The sequence below is a fragment of the Nycticebus coucang genome, chromosome 2 (assembly GCF_027406575.1).
Source record: "Nycticebus coucang isolate mNycCou1 chromosome 2, mNycCou1.pri, whole genome shotgun sequence".
Lineage (NCBI taxonomy): Eukaryota > Metazoa > Chordata > Mammalia > Primates > Lorisidae > Nycticebus > Nycticebus coucang.
Genome location: NC_069781.1, coordinates 104,425,373 through 104,438,060, shown reverse-complemented (window position 1 = coordinate 104,438,060; position 12,688 = coordinate 104,425,373). Strand labels below are relative to the sequence as shown.

Below are 12,688 nucleotides of genomic sequence, written 5' to 3'. Positions count from 1 at the left end.
CTATATTTTGTAGATGAGTTTAACATCTACAATAGTTGGCTTTAAGTAGATGGAATTACCCTCAATTCTGTAGGCAAGCCTCATCTAATCAGCTGAAGGTCATAAAGGCAAAATCTAGGCAGTTGAGGTTTCCAGCCTACTGGTCTGCCCAACAAATTTAAGGCTTACCAGCCCCCACGATCATGTAAACTAATTCCTAACAATAAGTATCTTTATAGTAATAGAATATGTACACATACAGTTGATATCCCAATAGCAAATGACCTATAGTACATCATTGAGGAGATCAACTTACACATTGTGAAAACCTAGGTAAAAAGAGAGAAAGAGGGCAGAGAGAATAAAGAAATAATGGCTAAAACGTCCATCTTGGCCTCTCAAAGTGCTGGGATTACAGGCATGAGCCACTAAACCCTGACCAATTTGAACTTTTTAAACCAATTTGATATATGAAAATATTACCTCATCCAATCTGGGCTTTTTAGCTTATGAGTGATGAACTTAGTTTTATACTGACATCTTTTATAATAAGCTGCCAGCTATGTCCTTTTTTGATCTTCTTTGACATTATTCATTTTCTTTTTTTACTTTAACAGCACTTTTATGTCAAGAATAGTATTCCTTCTTCTGTTATATATTTACAAGTAACATTTTTAAATTTCTCTTTTAGTTTTGATGGTCACTTTGACTTACCCAAGTTTAAAATATTGGTATTACCAATTCAATCTGTTCTTTTATAAATTCTTTTTCTAAAAAAAAAAAAAAAACTAAATCCTTCCTCAAATTGATAAGAAAAATGTTTACCGATATTTCATTCTAATAGTTTAGTTTTGTTTTTAACATTTTTCTTTGTAATGTTCATTAATTAGCACATAAATGCACTGTGCTAATAGCTGTACATATACTATTTTATTTAATGCTCATAACTCTATTAGAAAGTTATCTTCCTATTTCAAGAGAAAACGGGAGGTTAAATTATTTGAATAAAGTAACACAGTTAATAAGGTGCGGAGAAGGGATTTAAAGCTAACACAACCAGAGGCCATGTTTATTCTAGTGCGCTCATATGCATGCTATTAGTTACATCTTACTATAGAGTTCCATCTTTATACCCTCACCCCTGAAATAACCAATTATTAAAGTATTTAAGCCCTACAAGTTCAATAATTGAAGTTCAGTAGTTATTGAAGTTCACTATGTACTTATCCAAACCCTTGAACAAAGTGAAATATCCTTTGTCTTATTTTCTAGAATAAAATTGTAGATGACCATAGGTAAAAGCATAGCATGCTGCTTATCTTTAGGGTGTAGACTTAGTTGGTTTTATTTTGCAGAACACATTAAAACAGTGTTATCAGTTTCCCCACAAGACAAAAGATTTGTACAGTAACTTCTTTGAGAATCTCCTGAAAGATTAAACTTAGATTATGTCTTTATCAGTGTTCTTGCCCATTAATTTAGCATTTCCTTACACTACTTATAAATGGATACTCAAGCTTACATCAGATTCTTGAAGATATTCCTCTTCCTCTCATAAGTATTTAAAAGCTTCAGATTCAACCTTTATTTAAATTGTTCTGTTTTGCGTATGTCATAAGTATCCTTAAATCTTTTTGAGGAGGCAAAGAATAAATAATATTCACCACAATTAATTTTGCTTTAAGCTGTTAATCTAACAAATTACTGTGGCTGAATTCACCAAATTACTAGGGCATAATTTTAAGTGTGTTGTCCAGTACAAAGTATAATTATGCACAGACTGACATTACCTAAAGTGGCAAGGACAAATTAGAACATATACCCATACACTATAAAGTAAGAAGGTAACAGTTATATTTTAACCCCCTATTTAAAAGTTTTTCTGATGTACATCATATTAAAATTGAAATGATTTAAGGCTAATTAAATCAACTGGTTGAGTACTCAAGTCATGGCTAGAGCATCAGCCTGGCTAAAAGACTAAATATCCAACTAAATCTTTATGCTTCCTTCTCTCTTATTCTCAAAGTCTGTTTACAAAAAAGACTAACTGTTCTCAAAGTCTGTTTACAAATAGACTAACTATTCTCAAAGTCTGTTTACAAAAAGTTAAAAAAAAGCCAAAATAAATGAAATTTTAAAAAATAAAATAAAAAGAAGACAGTAGCATGGTGATAGGCAGAGCAGATAAAAGTTCACATAATAATTAAATCCGTTAACTGTGGCATACACATTAATAAAAATGAAGGTAGTACACTGTTTTTGCCAATCGACCACTCTATAATGATCTCACTTCATTAAATTGAATTTTATTCTGACTTTGGTAACTCAGCTTTAAGTTTTACATTTCAGTCTCCAGAACAAAAAGTAATTATTTTCTTATGTCCCACCCACCTAAACCTCCAGAGTTAAACTACTAAAGATTCCTGACTTTGGTTCACTAAAAATAAACACAAAAATTGTTCTTACCTTCACACCTTGAATGAGACCATTTATAAGGAATGTGTGTTGAGGAAATGTTTCATGTAAAACCTACAAAAATCAAACAAACATCAAGACACATTTAAATGCAGGTTAAAGAAAAGGTTTCCACCCCTATTAATGGCAGGCTACATTAAAAAAATGAATTCTGCAGTGAAAAATTACAAAATACCAATGAAATACAAAAACTATCTTAAACCCACAAAAAGGAACAAAATGAGTCAAAATCTAAATAGAAGGCAAGAACACAAAAAGGTAAGCCCAGCACTCAAGGCTGCTTTTGCCATAAAACATCTGTAGCAAAAATAAATTATTTATTGGCTACTTTCTTTAACTATCAGCAACTTTAAGTGGATACCTCCGAAGGATTATACAAACTCTGATATAAAACCAGTTTCACGATACTAAGGTAGTCTAAAAACCTCAGGCCTTAAATTTGCATTACAGTGATTCTAAACTGGTAGCACCTCCAGATGCTTAACAGAAAAAATCTAAAATCCCTTCGGAAGAGGCTACATTCTAGGCTTCAAATCAACTATACAAATACATTTTTTTTTTTTTTTTTGCAGTTTTTGGCCAGGGCCGGGTTTGAACCGCCATCTCCGGTATATGGGGCTGGCACCTCCTCCTTTGAGCCACAGGGGCCGCCCCATATACAAATACATTTTTAAAATATAATGGCCAACACACAAGGATAACTATGAGCAAGAAACAAACACTAAACAACAAAACAAAAAAGACACAGAAATACACCCTCTTCAACTTCATATTCTGGAATTACCCAACACAGACTTTAAAATGAATATGCTTACCATGTTCTAAGATATAAAAGACATGTTTGAAACTTCTGAACTAGAAACTGTACAAAAGTACCTAGCATATTTAAAAGAGAACACAAAAAATCCAGAGCAGAAAAAAATATATTAACTTAGGAAGTCACCAGATATGTTTAACAGATTAGACATAGCTAAAGAGAGAACTACTAACCACTAAAGTAGGCTGTCTTAGACAGTTTTGTGCTATCACAGAATACCTGAAGCCAGGTAACTTATAAGGACCTGCAATTTACTGGCTCACAGAGGTTGGAAGTTCAAGTTCAAGTCACCTACATCTGGCAAGGGCCTTCTTACTGTGTCACTGTGTTGTGAAAGGGCAAGAGGGAGTGGGAGGTGGCCAAACTTGCCCTTTTATAAGAGTATTAATTCCAACCATGAAAGCAAAGTCCTCATGGCCTAATCACCACTTAAAGGTCCCATCCCCTAATACCATTACAATGACAATTAAATTTCAATAGGAGTTTTGGAAGAGACATTCAAACCATAGCACAGGCCAAAAGAAACTATCTAGAATGCAGTATGAAGAGACAAAGAGAATATGAAATAGAATAAGAGACACAAAGGACCTAACAAGACAAGTCCAACACGAGTTTAAGAAAATTTGTTCTATAAGGAGAAAAGGGCAAAGATGATACTTTCAGAGCCACTGGCTCAAGCTGTACCAGAACCAATGAAAGACATCAAAGCAGAGATTAAAATAGCCTAACAAATTCTAAGGTATATAAGAAATCCACACTTGCAATCAAATTAATACTGCAGAAAATCAAAGGCAAATTTTTAAAAGCAACCAGAAAAAATACAGACTGCCTTCAAAGGAGCAAAGTTAGACTAATAGCTTAATAGCTACAAGAGAATCAACACACATGCTATCATCAATGTAATGACAAAAACAAAACAAATGCCAACAAACTTTAATTCTATACCCAGCTAAGATGTCTTTCAAGAATAAGACAAATACACATTTCTTTTCCCAGTAAAAGTTCACTAATGTATAAGCTATAACAAAGTCCAGTATAAAAAAGCATACTTCTAGTAAGAAGGAAAATAATCCAGACTAAGGTCAGAGATACAAAATGAAAAAAAGAGCAAAAATAATGGTAAATACAAATAAAAGTGATGCTGCTACAAAACAGAATATGTATCTTGTGTGTTTTATTTTCAATGTTACAGAAGTAAAATACTTTACAATATTAGCATAAATCAGGTAAATAAACTTAAGTGTTCTACATTTTTTTTACTATCATAGGTGTGGGTAAAGATATTGATTAATATTATATAACACTTTGATAAATTTGCATGTTATACAATGCCATGGTAAACACAAAAATGACAAGAATAGAACAGAAAACTTAATTCTAATAGAAGAAAAAAGAAAAAATACTCAAATTTGCAAATTTCTCAATGTGTAATAATAAGCAGTTGTTTAAGGCATTAAATAACAAAATGTTTGCAAATGGAAAGCACAAAGTTTCAAAGAAAACAAAAAAACCACTTAAGCACCTAATGAATCAAAAAAAAAAAAAAAAAATCAAAGGCTCTTAACATATCAGGACAACCTTCACAAAGTACCAGTTTTCAGTAGTCCTTTCCCAAAAGAATGAGCACATCTACTAAGCGACAACTCTTCCTGGCACTACAAAACAATGCTGACAACTCTGTACTCCTCTCACCTAGATGTTCATTGTAATCAGATCTCTATAAGCAGCACAACTACTCAGAAAACGCAGAGGCAGCAGTAGAGCAACAATCCAACTGCCTCTAAGACTGTATTCCACGCTCTACTAGTACCACAGAAACCCTAGAAAAATTATCTCCTTCAGGGAATTAGAAAGTAGATACATCCATAGGATCTCTTAAAATCAATTAAAATAAAAAGAGATCTGACAACCTGGTTGAGCATCAGAACAGCCCAAGGATTTCAACCGTCTGGAAGGAGGTTTTGGAATTTCTGGCAGGGCATTAAATATAGTAAGGCATTCTTTCTTCATTTCAATCTGAATTCTTACCAAACCAAGGAATTACATATACCTATATTGAGAAAACTCCTGAACCACAACAACAAATTCCAAGCAACTGACTGCATCAGAATCTATTTCAAAACTCTTAACTTTGTAACCTAGGAAAGCTGGGGGGGTGGGGGTGGGGGGTAGTAGCCAAAGAAAGGAGGAAGAGGCCAAAACAAAGGAAATGAGGAGAGAAAGAGGAAGGGGGAAAGGGAGGAAGAAAATGGCTAGGGGAATGTATTGTGAGTAGTAATGTAAAATTGTGCCGCCTCTATGGAAAACAGTTTGGCAGTTCCTCAAAAAATTAAAAATGGTGAGTTCTTGGAACAAGATAGCAATATAGAAACCTCAAGCCACTGTCCTTCTGCAAAAACACCTAATTCAACAACTTAACCACAAAAGCAAGCAAAATCAGAAGAACCAAAATTCAGGTGAGCAATCATACTACCTGTCTTTAACATAATGCTAAGAAAAGAAGCCTGAAGGGGATAGAAAAAATAGTCTTGCATTACTTACAGCACCCTTCTCCATGCCCCTATAGTGCCTTGCCAGCACCCTGAGTGGAGAGAGAATCTCTGTGCTCCAGGGAGGGAGAGTGAAGTGATTGTGGGGCTTTGCATTGAACCTCAGGGTCACCCTAGCACAAGGGAACACAGCACAGGGCAGAATTCTGCTGGTGGCCAAGGAGGGAGCATTTTGACCAGCCCAGGCAGAGGGAAATCCTCTTCCCTCTGAACTTGAGTTCCTGCTACCCCTACCACCAGCAGAAAAAGGGGAACCTGGAGGCCTGGACTAAATTCATAAGGCAGTCAGGCCACAAGGGCTGTAGTCCTTGTGTCAGAGTAGAAGACCAGGAGACAAGGCTGAAACCAGATACAGAGTGCTATAGTTGTTAAGTAAAGGACAGTGGGGAAGAAGCTAAATAGGGAGGCTGATAATCAGAGGCTATGTCTGTGACCTTACATGAACTTTGGCTAATTACAATTTACAATACCATTTACATTGTGGTTTTAAAATTTCTCCACCCCTGAAATCACCATGACAGTTCAGAAACAACCATATAACCATACAAAGTATGAAAATGAAAGAGAACCCAATTCTAGAAATTACTGCACAAATTCTTAGTAAAAGCCAACCCCTTAGCCTTGAATATTCCTCTCCTCATTAGTTAGACTTCAAAAGAGCAAAACCACTTCCTCCTGGGCACTTCTCTTTTTAAGCCTGCCCACTCGCTTCTCTTACAAGCATGCTTTTGCTTTCACTCTTTCATAAAAAGTTGTTTGCTTGGCTTACATGGTGCATCCTAAAATTCTTTTCTCCCAACAAGCACCAAAAACCTGGAAAAGCCTTCACTTGGAGGAGGCTAACACTTGGGAGATTACTGTGAGCTCAGACTTGGTGTGCACATGACCCAGTCAGACAACAGCAGCTGAGACCAAGCCAGTGCCTGTTTCATGCTCCCTCCTCCCCCAATAAGGGCAGTATGGCTCAGGAAAGGCAGAACCTTCCAACTAAGGAAAGACGGGGAAGAGCAACTTCCTTTGGGTACCAGTTCAACCACAGTCAAATAAAGTGCCAAGCAGGCTCCTAAGGCCCTTGTGTCCAGATCTTAATTCCTAGGCAGGATTTTTAGATCCACCTGTGCCAGAAAGAAACATGCTGCCTTGAAGGATAAGACTCAATCCTGGCAGAATCCACCACCTGCTGACTAAAGAGCCCTTGGGCTTTGAATAAATATCAGAATTAGCCAGGCAACAGTCATCACACTGGCTTTGAGTGAGACTAGTCTAGCTGAGGTGGTGCTGGTGGCCCTGAAGTGAGGAAAGAAAGTGACAGAATTTGCCTGGTAATCCAGAGAGTTCTCCTGTATCTTACTCAAGCTCACCAAGGTGATACCACCAGGAGTCTACAAGAGTCACAGCATTACTGGCGTGGAGAACCCCCCAACACTAATACAGCGCAATTCCCTTTGAGTATATGAAAAGCCTTTTCGAAAAGAACAGGTTCAAGCAAGCCTAGTAAATACCTAATTCTTCAATGCCCAGACATCAGAAGAAGCATCCAGAAACATTAAGGACATCCGGAAAGACACATCCTCACTTAATAAACTAAATAAGGTACCAGTAAACAACCCCAGTGTGATGGAGATAGGTGATATTTCAGACAATTCGAAATAGCTATTATGAAGAAGCTCAGTGAAGCTCAACTTAAGCCAACACAGAGAAAAAAAATTCAGAAGCCGATCAGAGAAATTCAGAAACCTATCTGGGTGCCAGCCACATACACCGGAGCTGGCGGGTTCGAATCCAGCCTGGGCCTGCCAAACAACAATGACAACTACAACCAAAAAAATAGCCAGGCGTTGTGGCAGGCGCCTGTAGTCCCAGGTACTTGGGAGGCTGAGGCAAGAGAATCACTTAAGCCCAAGAGTTGGAAGTTACTGTGAGCTGTGACACCACAGCACTCTGCCCAGGGTGACAGCTTGAGACTCTGTCTCAAAAAAAAACAGAAACCTATCAGAGAAATTTAACAAAAAAATGAAACAACAAAAAGCAGAAATTCTAGCGCATAAGAAGTCAACTGACAAACTGAGAAATGCATCAAAATCTTTCAACAGCAGACCTGACCAAGCAGAAGAGAGAATTAGTGAGCTTGAAGACAGGGTATTTGAAAATGCAAGAAGAGAAAAAAAGGATAAGGCAGCACACCCACAAGACCTAGAAAATAGCCTCAAAAGGGCAAATCTGAGATTTATTGCTCTTAAAGAGACAAAGCAGAGAGACTGGGGTAGAAAGTAAAGTGCTAAAAAGAAAACCAAATTAAACAGACAGAAGCCCTAAAAAAAGATCTCCACTTAAATAATTAACTATGTTCCATTTAATCTTTTATGTCTATTATACCCTTTCTCTCCAAAAAATCAAGTCTAGGTCAAAGATTAGAACCAGTCCCCCTCAAACCAAGAACCCTACACCATCATCCAGACCACACCCACAACATTAAAGATAAAAAAAAATTGTAACCTAGGTGCATCACAACAGACTAAAAAGCATAAAAAAGAAAAACAGATCCAGCCAATCCCCACAAAGTAACTTTCGAGGTGATCAACATGCCCTACTTCAGCCACATACTAAAAACTGGCTGATCAAGAAACGGCTGAAGCCTGAGAAAATTCCTTGTGAAACTTAAACTTTAAAAAAAGTAAAAATATATATATAATCTGTACACTCATGCCACTAAAATAAGTTCTTTTTATTAACCTATTCCCAAAAATAAAAGACTAATTTAATACAGTATAAGGAAATGTACTTAAATATATTTTTTTCTACTTATTCATTCGCATCCTAGCTTATATTCTTAGATGTCTTTCAGCCATCTTATTCTAGATTACTAATCCACTATCTTCACGGTTAGTTACCAAGTCAGTTCTTAATGTATGAAACTTCTAGGAAAGTTCCAGATGAGGGGAATGCCAGTGAAGGAGCTAAGAAACTTTCACCCCAAAATATGATTCCTTGGTATAAAGATTATTTTGAATTAAAGGCTATTCATAATCAGGGAACTTTGGACAAAGACTTTCCTCTATCTTAAAAGCTACTAGACTCCTTATCACATGCTAATAGACCTGTCATAAGGTTGTTTGAAGAATACCTGTCTCTAAGGTTAATTCACAAATAATCTGTTTTCCCTCCATCTAACCCATCCCCCCTTAGCCACCACTTGCTGCAGGTATACTTTCCAGTCTTTCTTCCCCCATCCCTTCTAAAAGACATCTTTAAAAGCCACTATCATTGAAACTTTGAGAAATCATTCTTGTGATTCCCCCCGGGCATTGCATTTAAAAATAAACCTTTCTCTTATTAATATACTATAACTACGAATTGATCTTTTCAGCAAACCAACCTAAGAGACAAGGGCAAATTTCCCTAAGACTCCCCTTCAAAAGTTTATTCAAGAATAATGACATGGAACCTTCTAAGCCTAGAGAAATATATCAATATTCAGGTACAGGAAGGTCATAGAACACCAAGCAGATTTAACTCAAACAAGGCCCCTACAAGACATTTAATAATCAAGCTCCCAAAGGTCACAGATAAAGAAAAGGTCCTAAGGGAAGCAAGGAAAAAAAAAAGTTACATATAAAGGAGCTCCAATACATTTGGTAGCAGACTTCTTAGAGAAAATCTTACAGGCCAGGAAAGAGTGGCATAAACATATTCAAAGTGCTGAAGGGAAAAACCTTAACCCTAGAACACTGTATCCTGCAAAAATATCCTTCAAATGCGATGGAGAAATAGACTTTCCCAAACAAAAAATGAGTTATTTCATCAACCTCAGACATGCTTTACAAAAAATGCTAAAAGTAGTTCTTCACTCTGAAAGAAAGGGATGTTAATGAACAATTAGAAATCTTCTGAAGGTATACTACTCACTGGTAATGGTAAGAACACAAATATGGAAAACTCTATTGATGTAATTGTGGAAAAACCATAAGCACATCTTGTAAAAGGACTGAAACTGCTTTTACTGTCTTATCATAACCCTTTGGCTCATTTTACTATTAAAACCCCCACCTAGGGGAATATTATAGTATTATTAACTTAACCCTTTTATTTCTCGTGGTTTCGGTGAATAATCACCTTTTCCTACCTTACAGTGGTTTTCAGTGTAATGGAATGTTCCACTGTCAGCAGATGACCTACAGCAGTGGTCTTTTTTTTTTTTTTTTAATGTAAATACCTGCCTTTTTCATAGTCTGGTGCAGGGTGAAGCTTTGTGTTTATGTGTACTGTGCTGCCAGAGCTTTCTGTTTACTTGTGCCTATATAAAACGAGATGCTTCACTTGTTTTGAAGGTACATATAACTAAGTTTCAAATAATGCTTCCATTATGGTAAGTCATTATTCTGGCAAGAATTTTGTTTAAAAAAAAAAAAATCACAAAATTTGGTGTGGTTTCAGATTGTAACCACTGGGGAGTAAGCAGCTGCACTGCCACATATCCTCAAAAAAGGCATCAAGTGTGAATGAACAGCGAGTGTGTAGAGTTTGTTGGATAAAATACAAAGTGATGATCAGTCAGGTGTATCCAAAAGTGACAATGAAGGTGAATCTGAAAATCCAGAAGGACATTTACCTCAAGATTTGGCTGATGAAAGAGATTTAGAAGGAGCTACCATGCACTATGACACACAAATGCCAGCATGTGAAAATAATTAATTTTCATTATTTGGTTTGTATCACTGGTGTACAACGCTGTCTCTGAACTTTAAGAAGTTAGGCCAAATACTCCAGAAGGAATAACATTACCACTAGAGGTTTTTGGGTGCTTATTTCCCTTAGAAGTTACTGGACATTATAGTGGTAAATGCCAACAGCATTATTTTCAAGGAGCTAAATCCAGAGAAGGGCATGAACCTCAAAGACTTTCAATAAACTGTAATTGCAACACTTGTAGGGGCACAACAAGGTTCCCATAAGAACAGAGTATTCGTTAACGCATCTCAACAACTTTAAGCCCCACATTCCTCAAGAGAAATAATTAGACAAAGCTGCACATAAGCTTGTTCAGGGAACATCTAGAAAGTGTGCACTGCACAGTACAGGTAAAATTCCACACCGCACAAAATGGATGTGTCAGACACATGGAACTGGACTCTGTGTAGTGAGAAAGAACAAGAATTGTTTTGCTGGGCGGCGCCTGTGGCTCAAGGAGCAGGGCGCCGGTCCCATATGCCGGAGGTGGCGGGTTCAAACCTAACCCCGGCCAAAAGCCACAAAAAAAAAAAAAAAAAAAAAAGAATTGTTTTGCTGATTGTCACAAAAAGTACCTACGTGTTTTCCCAGGGGTTTCGATGTGGAACCACATGCAAAAATTATGCAAAAATATTTTTATTAAAAAACTCTGTAAATATATTCCTTAACTATACACATTTAAAATAAAAATAAAAACATAGTGTATATAATGCTTTTACTTCTTAGTAATCAAAGGATTAACATAGGCCACATAGAAACACATGAGCATATATTGCACACGCTTAGTATATCTAGCAATGATATCAGGAAAGACTCCATGTGTTTCATTGAGAAGAAATTTAAGGTGCCACAATGGGCAAGCAGGGTGGATTTTAATCACTGGAGAAGTCCTGCATGTCCCAGGAGTGAACACTATGTTTAAGTAACCTCTAATAAGCTCATTTAACTCGCTAAGCAGGACCTGTCCAAGTCATTCTTTCGATTCTCAACACTATCTCAGGTTCAGAGGGTGGTTTTTCTATACCATCCCAAGATTTTCCCATAATAATACCAAAAAGAATTGAAAGTGATTCATGTGGCATTATTTATTTATTTGAGACAGAGTCTCACTCAGTTGTCCTAGGTTTGAGTGCCATAGCATCATAGCTCACAGTAACCTCAAACTCCTGGACTCAAGCAATCCTCTTGTCTCAGCCTCCCAAGTAGCTGGGACTACAAGTGCCTGCCACAATGCCTAGCTAGTTTTTCTGTTTTATAGAGATGGGGTCTTGCTTTGTTCAGGCTGGTCTTAAACTCCTGAGCTCAGGCAGTCCTCCCGTGTTGGCCTCCCAGAATGGTAGGATTACAGGTGACATATAGCATTATTGACAATAACCAGAGACAGAAGCAAGTCTAGGGTCCATTAACTAATGAATAAACAAAATGTGATATATATACACACAATATTATTTGGCCTTAAATAGAAAAAAAAAATTCTGACACATGAATGAACCTTGAGAACCTTATGCTCAGTGAAATAAACCAGTAACAAAAAAGACAAATATATGGTTTTAAGTATACCAGGTAGTTAAAATAGTCAAAATCAGATAGGAGAATGGTTGTTGCCAGGGTCTAGGGGGAGAGGGAAATGGGGAGGTACTGTTTCATGGGTACAAAGTTTCAATTTTATAAGATGAGTTCTGGAGATGAATGTTAGTGACAGTTACACAACATTATGAATCTATTTAATTCCACTGAACTGCACACTTCAGAAATGGTTAAGATGATGAATTTGGTTTGTGTCTTTCACAATTAAAAAAAAAAGTCAGGCCAGGTGAAGTGGCTCACAACTGTAAACCTAACACTTTGGGAGGCCACGGTGGGTGGGGTGGATCACCTGAGCTCATGAGTTCGAGACCAGCCTGAACCAAAGCCAGATCCCATCTCTAAAAATAGCCAGGCGTTGGGGTGGGCACCTATAGTCCCAGGTACTCAGGAGGCTGAGGTAAGGGCATCACTTGAGCCCGAGAGTTTGAGGTTGCTGTGAGCTATGATGCCACAGCACTCTACCAAGGGTGACAAAGTGAGACGTGAGACTCTACCCCACTCCCCCCCACAAAAAAAAGTGGACTGGTTTATCTGTAGTCATACTAAAAAC

General features: G+C 37.1%; 1 protein-coding gene across 2 annotated transcripts in view; it reads right to left on the bottom strand.

Annotated features, from left to right (window-relative positions):
• The window catches only part of MFSD14B (major facilitator superfamily domain containing 14B), a 56,619-nt gene that overhangs the window by 25,508 nt on the left and 18,423 nt on the right, over positions 1-12,688 (bottom strand). For both annotated transcript variants that reach the window (XM_053578023.1, XM_053578030.1), the window contains one exon: positions 2,449-2,511. In XM_053578023.1, the coding sequence (XP_053433998.1) occupies positions 2,449-2,511 (63 nt within the window). Of the gene's footprint in view, positions 1-2,448; positions 2,512-12,688 lie in introns of those variants that run through there.